Here is a 22,054-nt window from a genome sequence, read left to right as displayed (position 1 = left end):
CCTCTAAGTATCTATTTTTTCAATGATATACTCCTTCAATTAAAAAAAAAAGTCAGATTTCTCCTATTCTTGGTGTACCTTATTTTTAGTAAGTTAAAGATTATTTTACAAGAAAATAACTTATCATTGAAAACACACTGAACTAAACAAAGATATTTCCTATAGAAATGAGACACTGAATGCAGTTTCACATTTCTTTCAGTCCTTGAATCTGTTACCTTGGAATTCATATGTTTATATGAATATCAAAAAACATTTCTAAAACAAACATTACAATGAGTTTTTGAAGTCTAGCTTCTTAGCATCTTATTCAGAAATTTAGTGCTTGAGCCAATAAACTCATCAGAAATTTTTCTTGTGACTTTAATAAGTTTTCAGTATTAGTCTAAAATCCCTTGTCACTTGTACTTGGAGTTATACAGGAAAAAAATCTGAAAATAATGATACTGCACATTTCACCAAATATTAACTCTGCCTCTGCCCAACTGTTATTTCTACTGCTGACCCACAAGCCAGAAACAATATAATTTGAACTTTAGAAACGAGGCAATATCTGCACTGCTAGTATTCTAACTATTAAAAAATTCTTTTTAAAGCATGTAAAAAGCTGAGAATTAATGGAAGTGCTTCTTGTCCTTCAAGTTTCAAGACTATAGTCAAGTGGGACCCCCACAATGCCATACATAAGGACTTCTACTGACTATAATTACTATCACAATGGTATTGATGTAACGATTAACATTCCATACTGCAAAATAGTTGGACCAGAAGCACAAAAACATCCACAACTTATCCTGAATAAAGGAAGATAATAATCAGTCAGTAACTTAATAGAGAACAGAAATGTAATTTTAATCTCAAAAAAGTATACAGCAAGCTATTGCAGTCAAATGACTATTTTTGCATTCTCATCCAAACTCTATCAGTATTCTCTCTCCATCTCTTAATGATTCTCACCTCTTCCTAATTTCTGAATCCACAAGGAGTTGCCTCTTTTTGTGGGGTGGAGGTGGTGGGAGTTCCTCTTTAGCATGTTTAACCAGAATTTGTTCTCTTGTGGTCACCATAGTTACAGTTTCCATTACAGTTGTCTGCGTTAGTGATGTCTGAGTGGTAGTGGCAGCCTGCGAAATCTGTGAGAAGTATTAAAACAGAGGTCACACATCGTTTGAAAGACTTCAGTAAAGACTGTTTGGAGTAGCAATAGAAAATAATGAGAAACTGCTTCCTTCTGATCATAGGCTGACCTTCAGGAAAAAAAAAACACTATATGCAACTCAAATCAAATTGTTTTATCTGACTCATGCTGTGTGAACAAGACATCTGCAGAAGTCAGTAGCAACACCAGAAAAGATGATGATGTTTAGATGTTCTTCTAAACAAAATGAACTTATGGCTCCCTCTAAATCATGCAGAATGAAAAAAAGAAATGAATGGTCAATTTTATGAGGGAATTGAATGATAGCAAATATATAAAATGTTACTATTGCTGTATGTTGCTCTGCCTCCATTCTGAAGATTTATTCCTTGAGAAGTAATAAAGGCATGGTAATGGCACTAAATTACCAATTGTTATTTTTACCATTTATAATAATTTGCAAACTAGAATGTAATTCATCACAACCTGCTTGCACAAAAGGGCAGTTAGCTTTCTGTCAGGAAATCTTAAATTAGAAAACACACACTAGAAGGCAAATTAATTTGCATCAGTGTTATTCCATAATTAAAAACTAATGTTAAGGAGTCATAACTGATACACATAATATGTAACACTGTAAACACTACCAATCTAATGCATTTAACTTTGCCCGGTAATATGAAAACAAAACCTTCATATAGTTCAGCTGTATAAAAAAAAAAAGGAATGATGAGAAATATTTTCTGATTATATTTGTTTGAAAGATACTGGTTGTACATGTACTCCTGTCTATATTTGTTTCCATATAACACCAAACTACAAACTTCCCACTTAAACATAGGCAGCTGTTCTTAAGTCCCTTAACTCATGAGAAATGGGTCACTTCTTTTCTTGGTTCTGTCAGATGATGGCTCATTTCTCAAAATACTCTAGTTACAGCTCCATTGACCACCTCACAGTTTAAGGGCAGTGAAATGGAAAATAAAAGGAATAAGTTATACCAGGAGCAGGAAAAGCTGTGCACCAGAAGAGCCCTGCTTCTTTGCTTATTGTCAATGTGCAAGAATTAGAAAGACTTTCCAATTCAGCGACAGGAATACCAGTATCTAAAATTCCATGAAACTATATACACATACCTAAATAATTGTCCTGGTTTCGGCTGGGATAGAGTTAAATTTCGTCCTAGTGCTGTTTTGGATTTAGTATGAGAAGAATGTTGATAACACACTGATGTTTTCAGTTGTTGCTAAGTACCCTGTTAGTCAAGGGCTCTTCAGAGGCTGGGAGGGACAGCTGGCCCAGCTGGCCAACAAGGTATTTCATACCATATGACATCATGCTGAGTATATATGTAAGAGGTGTGGTCCAGAAAGTAGCGATCGCTACTTGGTTATCGGTCAGCGTGGGTGGTGAGCAATTGCATTGTGCATCACTCATTTTGTATAGTCTATCATTATTATTATTATTATTATTATTATTATTATTATTATTATTTTCCCTTCCTTTTCTGTTCTATTAAACTGTCTTTATCTCAACCCACGAGTTTTTCTCACTCTTACCCTTCCGATTCTCTTCCCATCAGGGAAGGGGAGGGGAGTGAGCGAGCGGCTGCATGGTGTTTGGCTGCCTGCCTGGTTAAACCATGACAATAATCTATTAGTTCTTGCATCAGAAACTCTGTAAGAGTATTGAGTTACCTAAGTTATTGAGACATTAGTGTTTCTGTAAAGAATGGAGAAGAGGCATACCAGGTAATTAACTATAACTCCTTTCCCACAATACTTTCTCACATTGAAAAAATAGAGTGACAAGGAAAGGGGGATACTGTTAGCAACCAGCCTCTTCTCAGCAGGCAATACCAATAAAGCCAAAAAAACCTTGAAAAAACCCAAGTTCCTGGAACATTGCCAAATCTGTCACATGGTCTTCAAAACAAAAAGTCTTCCTGCTCTTTGCCCAGTCTGCCAGTGAAAGTGATGAGTAGGAAAATCCATTACCACTGTAATTTTGGCAATCTTTCTTAAAGCAGTCAGCTCAATGCTATGCTTCCCCCTCTAGAAATGACCAGCTGTCTAGGCTTTAGAGCAGAATCTGGACTACTCAGAAGACTACAAAATTAAGATTCAAAGCAGAATTCTTTTTTTAATCTCTGGATTAATTATGTCAATTGGAGTAAGCTGCTTGTGAACTGCAGGGACTTAGCTAACGTATGAACTACATAAATTTTTGGAAGAGAAAAACACCCAGTTGACTTTTTAATCACTACAATATTATGTATTAATATTCTTGTGTTAGTTCCCTCAACAAGATGGAACTTCGATATTTTCAACTACAGAAATCATGACAACGATAAGGAAACATTTCCACATAGTTTTATTAAAACTTTATACAGCATTCTTTTCAATTTACTTTTAATTAATTTTATTCTGGGGAAGAAAAGAAAAGCAAGTTAAAGCTTCTGAGGTCTAGGGTTCTATGAAATTTGAGGATAACACCTGCTGTCATCTTTCCCTGGGTTGCCTCTGTAGCTAAGAACATTCCAAATAATTGCTTGCTCCTTATATACAGTTTTGGGTACAGTCTCCCTTTCCTCTTCTCATAAAATTCTTATTACACTCGGTTTTATCCAAAAATCAATAATAGGATAATGTTTCTGACACCTAAGGTCATATCCTGTCATGTTTCCATTTGCCAATCAATACTAGGGTACAGTTTACAGTGAAGAAGGTGTAAAGCAGAATAAACCACAGCTAGGGCACTGTAGGAGTCATCTGCAGCATACTACCAATTATACAGGAATAACAGTTTCAGCTGGTGACTGGGAACTATGCTTCAAAAGCAGGCAGTGCAATTACCATATGCTCAGAGCAGTCAAGTCACAATGCTGTGGGGGGTAATGATTTACATGTCAAAACAGTAAAGAAGCATTTTTGATGCTTAATCAATAGAATTGGAGGTTAAATACTATATACTTCAAAAGTAGAATGGAGATGTGAATTTGAAGTTCATAATCATTCTAATTAGAGACTGGGTAAGACTGAAGGTACTGAAGATTACACCGCGATGTACTCTGCAAGATGAAGTTGGTTCACATTTAAAGAATGCACACACTTTAGAGCATAAAGGAAAATGCTTAAAAATTCAAGGAAGTACGAAAAAAGAAGTAACTTTTGTTAGCTTCCCTGGCAAAAAAAACACCCACCAAACAACACACCTCTTAAATCTAGTCACTGAAGTGGTGTGTTTCATGTATTATTCAAAGATGGTCCAAATAATGACAGTATAGTTTCCTCATCCCTTTAAGTTCCTGACAAACAAATATGAATCTGAGGAGGGGTGATACAGTCTAGGCCTTTAACCCACTAGAAAATTATATGGAAAGTGCTAAGGTGACTCACAAGGCTGCACATTAAAAGGCTTTCAAAATACAATGCTTGTCTGCAGTTTCACATCAGCAAGCTCATCTTAGAAACATGTTAAAACTCATCTCTTTTCAGAGTGGACAAATTTAAATCTTCCTTTAAATCCTCTACAGGCAAACGTATGTACAATGTGTGTATAGCACTTCAGTAAGTTTTATGTCATTTTATTTCTCTTTTATACGGCAGCCTACCTTTAATGCCATCATTTATTACTGCCTTTGGAAGTGCCCTCAGTCCTGATAAACTCATAATTTTCCTTAATACTCACTTTTGGAGCTGTCATCTGTTCTTTGATGAAAAGTATGTATGTGAGTGGGGAAGTTCAGATGAGGAATGATGTCTTCTTTAGTTTGGGAAGGTCTTCAGTACAATTTAGTGAAGCATAATGAACTCACCAAAGATAGGTTTAGAGTTTCTAAAAGTTATGTGTCTAGTCTAAGCAAGTTGTCCTTGTCCTTGTTTCCACTGTGTCATCAACGAAGGAAAGTCGACATTTTCATGATGAGGACAAACTGCTTTTTAAAACGTATCTCTCCTTCTTACCCTTGCCATCCACTCATTTGCAGCAAAAGTTTCAGCCATGAGTTCAGATTAGATGCTTAAATTCAGCAGCAATGAATTCAGCTAAATGTGGGAGGACTCACATTCTACTTTCTTCACTTTTCCTTTGGGATGTATAACTGCTTCCTATGTCTCGTTGGAGAATCAGCTTTGAACTGAGGCTGAGGTTGTCTCTTCCATTTAATTTCTTATTTTGTTAACAAGTTAATAATTTAGTAACACTTTAGTAAGAGAGGGAGGGGAAATAACTAATGACAAAAATGTATTTATGAAGGTATTATGATAATTATTAATGCATGGAATAAAGTTCTTTTTGAAGTCAATATCTAAGTTTGATAAATAAAATGTGCATTTTCTGATAGATTTTAGTGAAAAATGCTGTATTTGTCACCCTCTTCCAACTCCTCTCCTTCCCAGTTCATGATTATAGAGAATAGACAGATCTTTTAGAGGCATTTTTTTCTTGGACTCTAAATGTGTCAATGAGGTCTGTAATGAATAAATGTATAAACCCCACTATCTGCCCTGCCTAGATAGAAATACATGGCAAAAAGTACACCATCAGTATTTCATAGAGGACATATCTAAACTGTGTAACAGTGCCTTAGGAAGCGGTCCTACAGTTAGCACTTGTCCTGGTTTCAGCTGGGATAGAGTTAATTTTCTTCCTAGTAGCTGGTATAGTGCTGTGTTTTGGATTTAGTAGGAGAAGAATGTTGATAACACACTGATGTTTTAGTTGTTGCTAAGTAGTGCTTACACTAGTCAAGGACTTTGCAGCTTCCCATGCTCTGCTGGGTGCACAAGAAGCTGGGAGGGGGCACAGCTGGGACAGCTGACCCCACTGGCCAAAGGGGTATTCCATACCATATGATGTCATGCTCAGGATATAAACTGGGGGAGTTGGCTGCAGGGGTAGTGACCGCTGCTCGGGAACTGGCTGGGCATCGGTAGGTGGGTGGTGAGCAATTGTGTTGTGCATCACTTGGTTTGTATATTCTATTATTATTATTATTATTATTATTATTATTATATTTTTTTCCCTTCCTTTTCTGTTCTATTAAACTGTCTTTATCTCAACCCATGAATTTTACTTTTTTTGTTTCCTCGATTCTCTCCCCCATCCCGCTGCAGGGGAGTGAGCGAGTGGCTGTGTGGTGTTTAGCTGCCTGCCGTGTTAAACCGCAACAGCACTGAATTTGAAGCAATATGCCCACAACAGCATACCAACTCTGTGCCAAGCAAAATAGCTTCTCCTTGGAGGAAAAGCTTTATCAACTGAAGTGTGCTGCTATGATAAGACAGTTACACTGTTTCGGGAATCCAAAACATCTCCCACCTGTGCTGCTCTATGATGTATAGATGTAGAGCCTGAGGATTGCTCACTTCACAAGGAGGCTATCTTTTCTATAATCCAAGTTCCATTTTCAAAACTAGTATCTGCTTTTAGGATCAATCAACAATCTAAATTACTCTTGAACACTTTGGAGTAACTTCCTAACTTCTTCAAATCATGTGACCCTAGCCATCCCAAATTAAAAATGCATCTCTGGATTTTCCTCTGCATTGAAACAACAGGTTTCCTACAGCAAATATACAAGAGTTAAATCAAATTTTCAACTGTTACAAATGCTGTGTAGCACAAACTGGTTTTGCCTTCTGTTACTAAGTGAAATTGCACCCTTTCCCCATTTTCTTCTCTTCTGTTCTCCCAAACTGACTTTTCCAACTGCAGCTATATAAGAAACTGTAACACAGAGCAAACGAAAAGATTAAGGTATGAGTTGGAAGCAAGGTTATTGAGAGGTATTCAGATCACTATAGGAAGTATAGCAGCTTTCATTTAATTACCCAAACATAAGAAGCATTAGTACATAGCAACAAAAAAAGTACAGCATGGTCAAGGGAATTGAATCAAACTGACCAGAACTATGAGAGGCCCTCTAGGGACAGGACAGAGGTGCATGCAGTAACATTCTGCCCTGTATTATTAAAAAGTCTTAATGTCCATTTCCATTTCACCAGTCATACAATGATAGCACAAAAATAACTCAATATTAATGAGATAATGGAACGGAAAAAAGTGAGCTGATTTGGGTTTAAATCCAATAAGAATGAGTTGCTCACATATGGCTAGGAAAAATAAATGGATATGTTTTTGGTACTACACCAGAGCACTGATTTTTGTTATCTGGTTTAAAAACTGTGAAACTTTAAAACCTCAATTCCTTTTTTAATATATTACGGTTAACATAAAGGATCTGGGCAAAATAATAGTGGATTATATTCTTTTTTTCATTGGCATTTTGGCTACAGGTATAGATTGATTTCTTTATTTTTCTAAGAAACTTCTCTTTTTATGGCTCTTTTAATCTGTAAATCAGCATAACGTAAACAGAAGTAAAACAGTAACCTATTGTAAACTATTATAAACTTTCACTGTTGAAAAGAAATAAAAATAATTTCTCTTTAACTAGCAAACAGTTCTTCCACTAATTTCAGTCTAAGTGCTATTCCACAGAGACAGCCATAAAAACAGTGCATTTGAAGTGACCAACTATTATAGGTTAAAAATAAATTAACTGGAAAGGGTATTTTCATTACGGATTGTATCATCCCTGAAAACATAGTTAACAACCCAAGAAAGTAATCAACACTATAAAGACGGATCAAAAACTGAAGAGAGAAACAATGTTCTGGAAAGTTATATTATAGTTGTATTATGCTGTCCTAAAAATAAAATATGTCTTAAGCAATCATGCAGGGAAAAATTTAAAACAATATGACAAACAGCACCAAAACTACTTAAACTACTTCAAGCATTTGGCTGGCAAAGGATTTGACTGTCACCAACTGACAAAATGATGGTTTTAACAAACCTGTTTAGAATTGCTCTCCACCTTCTGCAACAGGCTATCCCAGCGCTGGGCAAAATTTTCAAGACGACTTTCCAGTTTTTGAGCTACTGCTTTATTTTTCACAGCTACAAGAAGGTCTTGGCTGAGTGACTTCAGCTTACCCATCATTTGCCTTTTCATTTCTAGATCTCCTTTTAGGATCTGTTAAACAAAGTAACAGCAGGAAGAACAGTAATTCATACAGGGGAAAAAAAAACCAACAACAAACCCAACGAAAAATCCTAAAGAGAGCATCATAAAGAAGTGAAAATGGGTAAGGGTATTTCATACAAACTCCTATACTTCCATGCTGTTTTTACTGTAAAAACTGCTGGCAGAGCTGACATAGTGGAACGGACACATTGCACTTCACAAAGCAACGTAACATGACAGGTAGAGCAACTCCAGACATCATAGCATGCCTCAGGTGGCGACATAAATCAAAAAGGTAAATGCTGTGTGACATTAATAACCTTAAAACTGCACTAATGTTAACAACTATATCAACATTTCAAACAATGTTTCTTTAAAGTTTTGTTGTACTTTGCCATATATTGCATATTAAAACTTACTGGGAAAAAACTGTTTTCTAGAAAAATAATATTTGTCCCCAAAAAAGAAAGCTCAAAGAAAATACATTTGCTTTTGGCAGTATGAAGAATCATGTATTTCTCATCTTCCTTGGATCTCGGCAGGCTCTGGTTACGGGGCAGTAGCCTCCCAGGGAATGGGGAAGCCTTGGGAACCCCAGGAGCTCTGCTGAGTGTGCCAAGGAAAGGGCCCTACAGCTGGGAACCTGGAAACTCCCATGTACAATTTCTGTGCTCTGCAAGCTGCCATGCAGTTTGAACCCATGAATGTTAACAGAAAAGGAGAAATCGTCAGTCTTCACATCTCTACTGCAGTAAACTGCCAAGGGATCTTGAAAGTCCTGAGATCTACACATGCAGACCTCTCTATGAAGCAGGCTCTTCACAGATCCAAGAGTCATCCATAGCTCCAGTTCTCCCCTGGTTTTATTTTTTAATGCCTCTACTGGTTTACTCCATTGATTTTCATACCTTAAGCATTCATTCTCTACACCCTAATCTGTGCTAACCATGGCCAGATTTTGAACTCTCTATGCAGCTGAGGATTGCAATCTAATTCCCAAGGCATGAAAGGCATAATTAAACAAATATTTAGACAACAGAATTTAGTCTACATATACTTTCCTGTAGCCATACTGTGGGTAGTTAGGATCAGGCGGCCGGAAGATATCGCGCTGTACGGAAAGATAGGACCCCCTCCCCTAATAGCCAGTAGCATTTAGGTGTGAAGTAAGCAGGCGGAAATGACGTCGTAAACCCAAGGTATATAACACCGTGTTATCTACCAATAAACGCCATTTGCCGTCCACCACATTGGTGTCTGCGAGTTGATGGCCCGAGCGCCCCGGGGAGGGGGGTCGCCGTGCCGTTCCTGAACCAGGTCGCCACGCCGTACGAAGGCGACAAGTGGTGCCGAAACCCGGGAAAGCCCACCTGGAATCGGGTGAACGGTGGCCGGAGCGGCAGGACCAGCCCGGCGGGGAGGACGCTCCCGGACCAACAAGGAGGATGGAAGCTCTTGTGAAGGTCGTATCGCAAATACATAAGCAGTGGGGTATTGATTGTAGGCCCAAAGATTTTACCCTCGCCGTTGCGAGGCTTTTACACATTGGGACCATTGACCAGCCGGTCGATATCCTTCACCCTGAAGTGTGGGATAAATGTACTAAAGCGTTAGCCGAGGAGACGATGTCCTCGGGTTGTGGGAAAACCCTTAAGTCGTGGGGGAAAGTCGTACAGGCTCTGCAGAAGGCAATACAAGAACAGGAGACTTGGAGGGCGGCAAAGAACTGTTTGCTGGCCATCCCGAAATTGGGAGTCGGGGCAGCCACGCAGACTTTGCACTCCTTAGATGGTGATGATTCTGCCGAGCCTAAAGATCTGAAAGAGGGCGCCATGTCCCCTCAATCCCTGAACCCTGACCCGCTTACGGAGGCGCAAGAGAGAGCTAAATCCTTCTGGGGAGGGCTGGCTGAGGAAGCCAGGGGCGTTACGAAAAGGATGGAGTCTGAGGAAGCCCGGGCTAAACCACCACCCTATACGCCCCAAGATGGCGCCGAGCACAAAGGGGATGGGCGGGCCGAAGATGCCCGCGGCGGGAACTGGGAGGAGGCGCTAGCATTAACAAGCGCACATGAACAAAAAGGGGAGGAGAACGAGAAGAAGAAAGGCGGCGGGAGTGGTCAGGAGGAGGAGGGGAGCGTGAGCGAAGGGCGGAAAGCCAATCAGAGCGACCATCTGAAAAAATGCCCTCAGAGGGCAGACACCCCCCCGAGCAAAGGGTGGGGCGAACCAGCAAGGAGGGGCGGGCCAAGAGGGAGGGAATGGCTCGCCCACAGGAGAAGCGGGCGGGGCTGGAGCCCGACAAAAAGGTATCAGAAACCGGAAGCAGCCGGTCAGTCGAGTTCCGGCTCCGGATCAGACACCAGCTGGGACGAGTGGCTCGTGACTGATCCAAGCTCAGAGGAGGAGGAAATGGGAGTACACACAGTCAAAAGCCAAAACACTTTCATCCAAAATAAAAACAAAAACCTCCCCCTCACCGACTGGAGGAAAATAAAGATTGTGTGTGCCGAGTGGGTTCCATCAGCCAGGCTAGCGTTCCCGGTCCGAGTGACGGACGGGGGACAGAGGGTTTACTCGCCAGTAAACCCTAAAGATATACAAGCGATCGTTAAGTCGATTGCAGATAAAGGCCTTAATTCTGCCATGGTCTCCACCCTCATAGATGGTGTCTTTGGGGGAGACGATATGCTCCCGTTCGATATAAAACAAACTTGTAGATTGATTTTTGATGGGGCAGGGATGATCGTTTTTAAACAAGAATGGGAGGACAACTGTGCGAGACAATTAGCCCAAGTGGCCGGGGCGGATCACCCGCTGCATGGTTCCAGCCTGCAGCGCCTGATGGGTACAGACCCCACCATGATTACCCCCCAGGCGCAGGCCCAGGGCCTGCGGGCCCATGAAATTATGACAACTACCCGCGCGGCTAGAGAAGCCATTCGCACCGCTTCTAAAGTTATTGCCAAGCCGTCGCTGTGGTCCACAATTAAGCAAAATGAAAGCGAGAGCTTTACGCAGTTTGTGGATCGCCTTCAGGCAGCGGTCGACTCCTCGTCCCTGCCCGCGGAGGCGAAAGGCCCGGTTGTTGCAGATTGCTTACGTCAGCAGTGTAATTCAGCAACCAAAGAGATCCTACGATCACTGCCAGTGGGGTCAAATATCGCAGACATGATCAAGCATGTCACAAAGGAAGAGCACTTAGCCCCAATTCAGGTAGCTGTTCGCACTGCGATAGCTAATGTGATGACATGTTTTAATTGTGGTCAGGTGGGCCACGTGGCGGCAAACTGCCCTCGGTTGGGGAACCTGCCCACAGCGCTCCCCCCGCGCCAAAATCGACCGAGAGGACCGTGTTGGGCCTGTGGAAAGAAAGGGCATTTCGCCAAAGACTGCAGATCTAAAAAGCAGGGAAATGGGAAGGGGAGAGGGCACTCGGGCCGCGCACAGCCCTCTCCCACTTGGGACATAATGCGGCCCAGTTATGCCAACCCCGGATGGGGCACAACACCCCCGAACCCGCTGCCCCCTCGAGACACGACCAACTTTATGGCTCAACCGACGATCCATCCGAACCAGTCCCTACCTCAAGGGCAGCAACAACCATCTCCTGGGGGCGAGACCCCAGGGTGGCCCTGGCTGTAAAATGCGATAGCCCGCCAGTAGTGTGGGGCATCTGTTCCCTCTATAATACCCTAGATGACACCACCATTAGTGTCCCCTTTTTGATTGACACCGGAGCAGATGTTACAGTTATTCCCGAGACAAACTGGCCCCCGCATTGGAAATTAGAAAACGCCCCCATGGTGGGTGGAGTCGGGGGGTTAACCCGGGCTCGGAAAAGTGCTCAACTAACAGCAATCACGCTTCACACTGAAAAAGGGCCGGAGAAAACCATTACCCTCTTCCCATATGTTATGTCAGGAGTCCCACCCCTGCTGGGAAGGGACGCTCTAGCCCTTTTGAAAGCCAAGGTGACAAATTTATTGTGAGGGCCACTGCCGCACACCCACTTCCACCTATTAAACTGACGCGGAAATCGTCCGACCCAGTGTGGGTCGAGCAGTGGCCCCTGTCAAAGCCTCGAATGGACGCTCTTCTTAAGCTAGTCGACCGCGAGTTACAGCGAGGTCATATAGAGCCTTCCACTAGCCCATGGAACACCCCAGTTTTTGTAATACCCAAACGAACTGGCGAGGGGTTTCGTCTCCTCCATGACCTGCGCGAAGTAAACAAGAAAATTCAACCAATGGGTCCCGTCCAAACGCTGCTGCCCATGAACTCTATGATACCAGAAGGACAACCGTGTGCCGTCCTTGATATTAAAGATTGTTTCTTTTCAATACCACTGCATGAGGAGGATAAAGAGCGGTTTGCTTTTTCTGTAGTGTTCCCAAACAGCTCACGCCCTAACCTACGTTTCCAGTGGAAAGTGCTGCCTCAAGGAATGATCAACTCGCCTACTATCTGCCAAATTATAGTGGACCGCGCAGTAGCACCGGTTCGGCACAATGATCCAACTGCGACTATCATTCAATACATGGATGATATTCTAATCGCCGCGCCGACAGAGAATCAGGTGAACCAGCTAGTAACAGCGGTTTCGGAAACTTTAAAAACGAATGGGTTCGAAATCGCAGGCGCGAAAGTTAAAAGGGGACCATGTGTAACTTTCCTGGGGGTGGGGATCACCAGTTCTTACGTAACCCCCCCCCAAATAAAAATCCGTCGGAACATCAAAACACTCCATGATATGCAGCAATTGGTGGGATCCTTGCAGTGGCTCCGTAACATTGTCCTGATCCCTCCTGAAATCATGGCCCCCCTATACGATCTCCTGAAAGGAAAAAACCCCTGGGACCAAAAAGCTCTGACGACGGAAGCAATGAACTCTCTCGACTTTATCGACCAACAGGTATCGTCGAGCACGCTCGCCAGGTGGAACCCAGGTGTACTGCTTGATCTGTATGTACATGTCACGGAGGGCGGGGGAGTAGGGGCATTAGCTCAGGGGCCCCCTGAAAAGGCTCGACCAATACAATGGGTAGTCCTGGGAAAACCGTCACGTGCATTCTCTCCAGGAGTCGAGTGCCTTGGTAATCTCATCATGAAAGGCAGAAAACTCGCCCTAAGACACCTAGGCATCGAACCCGCCAAGATATACCTACCCTTCCGCAAGCAGCTCCCAAAGCAATCAGTAGCGATGTCAGAGTATCTAGCTATAGCTCTTGTTGGGTTTGGCGGAGAGGTCCGGTATGCTACAAAGCCCCCCTGGACTCAAATGCTAGCCATTGTCGACATCGACCTCCCACAGAAGATCATGGACCGACCCCAACAGGGACCAACGGTCTTTACAGATGCATCCTCAACAACCTCAACCGCGGCGGCAGTATGGCAATCTGGAGAAAAATGGCACTGCATTAAAATGACCGACTGTGCGCTTTCAGCCCAGCAGCTAGAAGCGATGGCCGTAGTGCTGGCGTGTGGACTATTCCCAGAGGAACATCTCAATATCGTGACCGATTCGATGTTTGTGGCCAAACTTTGCTTGGCCATGGCGGGGCCCGGCGTGTCAACATCCACAACAGCCCTGATGCTGGAAGAAGCACTTTTTTCTCGAAAGGGCACCATATCGGTCATCCACGTTAACAGCCACGACCCAATCAAAGGGTTTTTCCAAACCGGTAATGACAAAGCAGACGCCGCAGCGAAAGGGTTGTGGACGCTAAGGAACGCCCGTCAGCTACACGAGTCTCTCCACATCGGAGCTAAAGCGCTAGCGAAGAGATGCGGAATCTCGGTCACTGACGCAAAACATGTAGTAGCCACATGTCCCCACTGTCAGAAAACACCACTGTGGTCCAGTGGAGTCAACCCCAGAGGTCTCAAAGCCTCCGAATTGTGGGAAACAGATTTCACGCTCTGTCAGTTGCTAAAACCCCGAGCGTGGCTAGCAGTAACTGTAGATACATATAGCGGAATGATCGTAGCCACACAACACCTTAGAACCAACTCCAAAGCAACCATCCAACATTGGTTAACGGTTATGGCGTGGCTTGGCATTCCTAAGCAGATCAAAACAGACAACGGTCCGAATTTTGTCTCCAAATCAGTTCAGGCATTTGCTTTGAAATGGGGTATTACCCTGACACACGGCATTCCGTATAATAGCACGGGACAGGCCATAGTCGAACGAGCGAATCACACTCTAAAGTCTAAATTAGAGGTACTGGCAAAAACAGAAGGTTTCACCAGCGCCATTCCCCCGGGAGACCAAGCACGCCTGTTAGCAACTGCTCTTTTAGCACTAAATCAATTTCCTAGGGGGGAAGAGAAAAATAGCCCCACCCAAAAACATTGGGCCACTCGGGCGCTAGAAGAAGGCCCGTTGGTCATAGTCAGAAATGAGCTAGGAGAATGGGAACAAGGGTGGAGGCTAGTCCTTACAGGGCGAGGATATGCCGCGGTCAAAAGAGATGGAACAGTTAAGTGGTGTCCGCTTAAGTCCATCAAACCAGACCTCCAGAATAAAACTAATAAAAATTGTGAGTTTTTCTCCACAGAACCGGATTATCGGACGCCCTCGTAATCCGTATGCTCCGGTAGCAGGAGAAGACGACAAATCAGCAAACGTTCTGCCCACACCTGAGAGTTCCGCACCAGCAGAATCCGGACAACGGCGATACAACCCCCATAAGCAGAGGCTACAATGTTTACACCCACAATGTATAATCTTCATTGTAGGGCTCGTCACTATAGGACAAGCAGCATCAGAACACCATCCTCATCGTCCATTTAAATGGTCCCTCATTCGAGTTGAAGATCAGCACGTTATCGCTACTCAGATTACATCAAGTGCACCGAGCTTCACTACCATTCTGTGTCAGCTTGTCCCGATGAACCCGTGCTGGGAATACTCAGAATTTTATATGTGCCCCAGCTCTAATCCTGGGAAAGGTTATTGTAACTACCCTGATCAATATTTTTGCGGTCATTGGGGATGTGAGACCATAGCCCCTACTTGGATACCGGGTGACGGTAAGGATAAATACCTGAAAGTCCGGTGGGGCCCGTATAAGTGTTCCATACACCTGGCAGAAGCAACCCGTCCAAAATGGCAAATCGCTCGCCGGGGACATGCCCCGGTACAAGGGCCAAAACGACCGCATCACCAAGCTTGCTCATTCCTCTTTCTAAATGTTACCAACCCCCGAGAAGACGCTTGGCTTCTTGGGAAAATGTGGGGAGTAAGGTATCTAGAATCAGGGTCAGACAGAGGTGGTTTTATCCTCATAAAAAAGGAGATTGTTCCGAAAGATCCACTGCCAGCAGGCCCCAACCGAGTAATTAAGCCTAACCCGGTTCCTCACCCAAAAATACCTGACCCGACAATACCTGCACCATTGCCACATAGTACTGTAAGTAGTACCGAACATATTGTACACACCACCAGACTTACTGCACAGACCGCCGTAATTTCTGACCAACATTCTCTCTGGAAAATGATGCAAGCTAGCTATCAGCTGCTGAACAAAACTAACCCCAACCTTACGGAGCATTGTTGGTTGTGTTACGGAATACGGCCACCCTTTTACGAGGCTGTAGGAGTAAATAACAAGCCCATGCGAGTAAATGGTTCAAATCCAGCCCAGTGCACATGGGACATAGAAAAACAAGGGATTACATTAGCAGAAGTAGTAGGAAGCGGCGTGTGTGTGGGTAAAGTCCCAAACCACAAAAAACAACTATGTGTTAATGAGACACAGGATAAAACTCCTGCAAAGTGGTTAATACCGGCCGACAATACCAAGTGGGTTTGTTCTATTATGGGAGTTACACCCTGTTTGTCGTTGGACAAATTTGATGAATCCTTGGAATATTGTGTCCAGGTAGCTATAATCCCTAAAATCTTTTACCATTCCGAAGACTTTGTCTATGACTCACAGATTACCCCAGCACACCATCTGTCAAAACGGGAACTCTTTACAGCACTAACAGTAGCCACTCTAATGATCATGGCAGGCACGGGAGTGGGTACAGGAGTAGCATCCTTAGTGCAACAAAATAAAGAATTCAGTGCCTTGAGAATGGCAGTAGATGAGGACTTAGCTAGAATCGAACAATCAATAAGTGCGTTAGAAAGTTCAATTAGATCACTATCAGAAGTAGTGCTACAAAATCGGAGAGGGTTAGACCTAGTGTTCTTACAACAAGGAGGAGTATGCGCTGCGCTGAGAGAAGAATGCTGTGTATATGCCGACCACACTGGAATAGTGAGAGACACCATGGCCAAATTGCGAGAAGGACTGGAAAAACGAAAAAGGGAACGAGAGGCGCAGCAAAATTGGTTCGCATCATGGTTTAACCATTCACCGTGGCTTGCCACCCTGATATCTACCCTGGTAGGGCCAGTAGTAACAATCATAATAGCATTGATCTTCGGACCCTGTATATTGAATAAGCTCATGTCGTTTGCCAAGAGCCGGCTAGAACAAGTTAACATCATGATGATAGAACGCCGGCAATTGCTCTAAGAATATTCTTGCTTAGAATTTTTTACCTACCTCTAGTTCTACCTCTAATTGCCCTGTTATTCCCTGTTACACCCTGGTTATCCCTTGTATTAGCGTGCCTTATATTTTCTATTCAAGTTTATAGTATATATTTCAACGTTTTTTACCCAAGATTATGATATATATCTTTTTAAGATTTTTACATTTAGCTAGTTTCATTATGCATAGGGAGGGGGGAAATGTGGGTAGTTAGGATCAGGCGGCCGGAAGATATCGCGCTGTACGGAAAGATAGGACCCCCTCCCCTAATAGCCAGTAGCATTTAGGTGTGAAGTAAGCAGGCGGAAATGACGTCGTAAACCCAAGGTATATAACACCATGTTATCTACCAATAAACGCCATTTGCCGTCCACCACATTGGTGTCTGCGAGTTGATGGCCCGAGCGCCCCGGGGAGGGGGGTCGCCGTGCCGTTCCTGAACCAGGTCGCCACGCCGTACGAAGGCGACACCATACAATCCAAAATTGTAATCTAAAATACAGCTTAGTAAAAGAAAGATTCGTAGTCTTTGTAATCAGTACTCTTTCAGTTCAAATGTGGTTTGAAACATCATAATTACTAATGTTAGATACAGTTAATATAAAAATTTAAACTGACAGGTCCCTAAGAAATAGCAGCTAACACACTTTATATTTAAGAATCTGTTTGCATAGTAGCAGATCAGAGCAGACCAGAGGGATAGAGGGAGCAGATTAGATATAAAACAATTTACCATCTTCAAATTTCAAGGATTGCTATATTTGACTTTTTTTTTTTGCCTACAGTGGCAGAAAACGCTCACGTGAAAGCCACCACATACACTGACTGAAATAATCAAAAATGGTACCCTATGAAACTTGGTTAGTGAATTCTGAACAGCAGTGTTTTATTTCCAGCCTTCACAGCTGACAACAGCTGTATAATATACAAATGAGTTCAGCATCAATCCCAGATACATGGAGCACAATCAGTAAGTAAACACTAGAAAGAGAAGGATGCTAAAACTTTCTGTGTCAAAGGTACTGCTCACTACTACCTAATATGCTTTTGTGATAGTGACAGTTAACCTGTAAAAATATACTGGGGGATTCTGTTTTCACGTTTCCTTACTGAAACCCTGTCAGTGTGCAACAGTAACCAATAATATGCTTTAGTTTTGTTTTTTTTTCCGGTACAAGAATAGATGTAAAATACTAATGAGCTAGCAACAAAACATGTAATTTACCAATCTGCAAGAGAATAAATGGTACTGTTTGCTTTCTGAAATTAATTACCAAATAACTCAGTCGTAACTTCTCTCAAGTGCATACTGTAAACTCCAATATTTGAACATTATAAAGTGGCTTCCTTTTTCGTTAATGTAATGTAAATGTAATGTTTTGGTAACGTGCTTCTAATAGTTGTTTTTTGTTTTTAATTATTGCTGTTTTTCTTTTTCTTAAACATCACCAAAAACTTTCTTTGCTCATTGTAATATTCTAATCAGCAACATCTGCTATAAAGTAATTGTTCGGCTGCCAAGAGATTTATTCCAGTAAAAAATGGTGTAATATCTAATTTATCTCTTCTAATAAGTAAAGAAATTTGCATTAAGTGAAGCAAGAGAAGATTTAACTCTATATTAATGGAATATTTACTATAAATATATAGACCTAGATCTTGTATACCTTTGCAGTAGACCTCAACATGTTTTACAAAAAAGAGGAACACCATCACCTTCGTTTTACAGGCTGCAAAACTTAGGCACAGGACATGAAAACAACCTATCAAGCCTGTGCCATAAATGACAGTAAAATTTCATCTCAGTCTGTCCACTTATGATGTTCTACATTCTCAGTGCATCACACCCTCCAGCTTAGTCCATGCTCTATGTCACTCTTCACCATGTGTAAGAATTCAGAGACAATTATAGTGACAATGAATAAATGGTAACTGGAAAATTAAAAAAAAACCAATTGTTCTAAGGAAATATTTTTAGAACTAGAGCAACTACCATCAACATCAGAAAAAAATGAAGAAAAGTCAGTATTAATACACGCACAAAGTAGAAAAACCTAAACAGTTTTTCTGATCTTTAGACTAAACAGATCCCAGAAGAGAGCTAATGACAAAGGAGATAAATTTTCACATACAAATACTGAATGAATCCTCTGAAACAAGCCATTTCAGACTATTAAATCACAAAAATTTCTTGCAAAAAACAATTTTATCTGAACAAATAGATATTATGGGTACAGTACATAAATTAAGAAGAAATCTAACTGACTTGATATCAATTTTAACACAACGTTAGAACTGGGTGAATTGCTACACTGACCAAAAATATATTTTACCCATTCATTTCAATAACAATGAAAATGTGACTGCTAAAGCTGAAGGAAAAAGAGGGACAGCATCTGTACTGGGTTTACATGGCAAGATTTTGGCAGCAGGGGGGCTGCAAGGGTGGCTTCTGTGAGAAGACACCAGGGGCTGCCCCCATGTCAGACAGAACCAGATCCTGATGGGCTCCAAAATAGAGCCACCACTGCCCAAAGCTGAGCCCATCAGTGACTCCGGTGGTGCCTCTGCGAATATATCATTAAGAAAGGGTAAAAAATGCTGCACAACAGCTGTAAGAGAGAGGAGTGAGAAAAATGTGAGAGAAACAGCCTTGCAGACACTAAGGTCAGAGAAGAAGGAGGGTGGGGAGGTGCTCCAGGAGCCGGAGCAGAGATTCCTCTGCAGCCCATGGTGAAGACCATGGTGACACAGGTTGTCCCTCTGCAGCCCATGGAGGACCCCATGCCGGAGCAGGTGGATGTGTCTGAAGGAAGCTGTGACCCTGTGGAGACCTCGTGCTGAAGCAGGCTCTTGGTAGGAGCTGGGGCCCCCATGGAGAGGAGTCCACGCTTGAGCAGGTTTTCTGGCAGGATCTGTGGCCCCGTGGGGGACCCAGACTGGAGCAGTCTGTTCCTTGAAGGACTGCACACCGTGGAAGGGCCCATGCTGGAGCAGTTCGTGAAGGACTGTCTCCGAAGGGTGGGACCCCATGCTGGAGCAGAGAAACAGTGTGAAGAGGAAGTTGCAGCAGAGACAAAGCATTATGAACTGACCGCAACTCCCATTCCCCATCTCCCTGTGCCACTCAGGGGGAGGAGGTAGAGAACTTGGGAGTGAAGTTGAGCCTGGGAAGAAGGGAGGAATGGGGGGAAGGTGTTTTAAGATTGTTCTTACTTCTCATTATCCTACCTTGATTTGGTTGACAATAAATGAAATTAATCTTCCCCAAGTTGAGTCTGTTTTGTCTGTGACAGTAATCGGTGAGTGACCTCCCTGTCCTCATCTCGACAATGAGCTTTTCATCTTATTTTCTGCCCCTGCCTTGCTGAGGAAGGGGAGTGAGAGAGTGGCACCTCACAGCCAGCCAAGGCTAACCCACCACAGCATCATAATCTTTGGGACATCCCAAATTTCTCTTCTGTTAGATGGATTTCAAAACATTTTGTCTTCCACTGCCCAGAGTGTATCCCAAACTCATTAGAGTATTGTGACACCAACTTGAATATCAAAGATTAATTTACATAGTTTTATTTAAAATGTTTTAATTTGCCTCCTTCTCCCAGTTTGGGAGAATCACATCTGAGAAAGAACGTACAGAGAACTAATATTTGTTAATAACGGTGAGCCTGCAGTCAAATCATTAGAAAGGATCAAATTTTGGGGAAACACATGCTTGTTTACACTAAGTCAAATAATCAGAATTTGGGCTGCAAAAGTCTTCCAGCAATCCTAAAACAGGAATGAAGATTTTGGTTCAGGAACAATCTCAATCCTTCTGCTTAATCAAAATCTTTATTACTGTCTGAAAGTATATGCATACCAACTACCAGTTTAACAAATGTTGGTAAATGAAAGTTTACTTTTTAGGCAGTAGTAGTGCTTACTATCAGAAATCTTGTCTTAACTAAAATTAACAATGTATTTCCTCCCACTTGAGGAACGTGAGATAAAATTACTGTGGAGAAGACACTGATGTATTTCTGCATCAGCAAGCAGTAGTTAAATCCTGATTTCTTCAGAAGTATTCCGAACTGCAAATATGCATGAAATCTACCAGCTGCTCTTTCTTATTTTACCTTCTATTTGTTACTATGTGATGTAATGATTAATGTGATGCAAGCGTCAACATTTTTTTCATACCGTGAACAGCATCTCAACAGACCTATTTCACTTCAGGCATTTTAGAAGGCTTAGGACCTTGTAGGAGGGTTGTAGAATTTCAAATGAACAGTCATAATGCTAAATGGTTTAATAAAATACCTTCAGAAATTTCCTTCAGGCTTAAGAGACTGAAATCTGGCTAAAAAACATGACCTTAATCTTACCAAGTTATGCAAATAAGAGAGATAGGAAAAATAGGTTGAAGTTCTTATGCCATATCATGATATCAAACCTAAAATTCTTAAGATCCATCAGGACAAACTAATACTGCAATTTCCTGCTGGAAACGATTAGACAACTGAGGGACTGAGCTACCATTTGTTAAGAATATAAAAGTTTTTATATTAGTAAAAGAATGTATGTTTATTGCCTCACAGACTCACCTTCACAATTCTGGAACAAGCTGGCCTAATTATAAAGATGATTTTTTGTGACCGCTCCTCCTTTACTACACCCAAACACATCTCTATGGCCAAAATAACATACACCAAAAGACAGGCATGATTTGCAAGTCACAGCCAGGATACCATGATCCCATCTTTCCCTATTTCTAAAAGCCAGCCCAAGAGTAGAATAATATATTCCCTGACAAGAATTTTCATGTGGGTAATGCATTAATGCAAATTCCCCATGGTTCAGAGAAGACTAAAACAGTAAATCTTCATCCACAAAACTCTTGACAATTTGGCATTGTGTGAAGGTAAAAATACATACTCACTGGAATTTGGACGTGACTGCTACTAGGTCTAAAACCCGATAGAGGAATTCCAAAAGTAGAAAATATTTTTCTGCTACAAATCAAAGAGACTAAAGAGGCTGTGTTTCTCTAGCATACCATCAACATTTAAATATTTAAACTACTGCATTATGGATCAGCTGTTTCTAAAAACATCAAAGTTATTCGCGTGCAAAAAAGATTAAATTGCTATTGATAAACCCCGCCTGTTCTGTCAAGGATGACATAATTCTTGTTGAGGTTCAGGGGGATGGAAGAATCACTTTATTTACTCTCATGTTCAAACATTCAGTTTCATGAGAGACTGTCAATGCTTTCATGAGAGTAATGCTTAACAATTTAAGTTGGCAACATAATTAACTTCATAAGAGTGTGTATTTATTTCATTAACCA

The 22,054-nt window shown here is 42.1% G+C and overlaps 1 protein-coding gene across 2 annotated transcripts in view; it reads right to left on the bottom strand.

Annotated features, from left to right (window-relative positions):
- DMD (dystrophin) overlaps positions 1–22,054 on the bottom strand; it is a 1,244,291-nt gene that overhangs the window by 789,106 nt on the left and 433,131 nt on the right. For both annotated transcript variants that reach the window (XM_075174519.1, XM_075174510.1), the window contains exons 16-17: positions 8,001–8,180; positions 958–1,133 (exon numbers count right to left, since the gene is read on the bottom strand). In XM_075174519.1, coding sequence (XP_075030620.1) covers positions 958–1,133; positions 8,001–8,180 — 356 coding nt within the window. The remainder of the gene's footprint in view (positions 1–957; positions 1,134–8,000; positions 8,181–22,054) is intronic.

The sequence above is a fragment of the Calonectris borealis genome, chromosome 1, assembly GCF_964195595.1.
Source record: "Calonectris borealis chromosome 1, bCalBor7.hap1.2, whole genome shotgun sequence".
Classification (NCBI taxonomy): Eukaryota; Metazoa; Chordata; class Aves; order Procellariiformes; family Procellariidae; genus Calonectris; species Calonectris borealis.
This window is presented reverse-complemented; position numbering and strand designations above follow the sequence as displayed.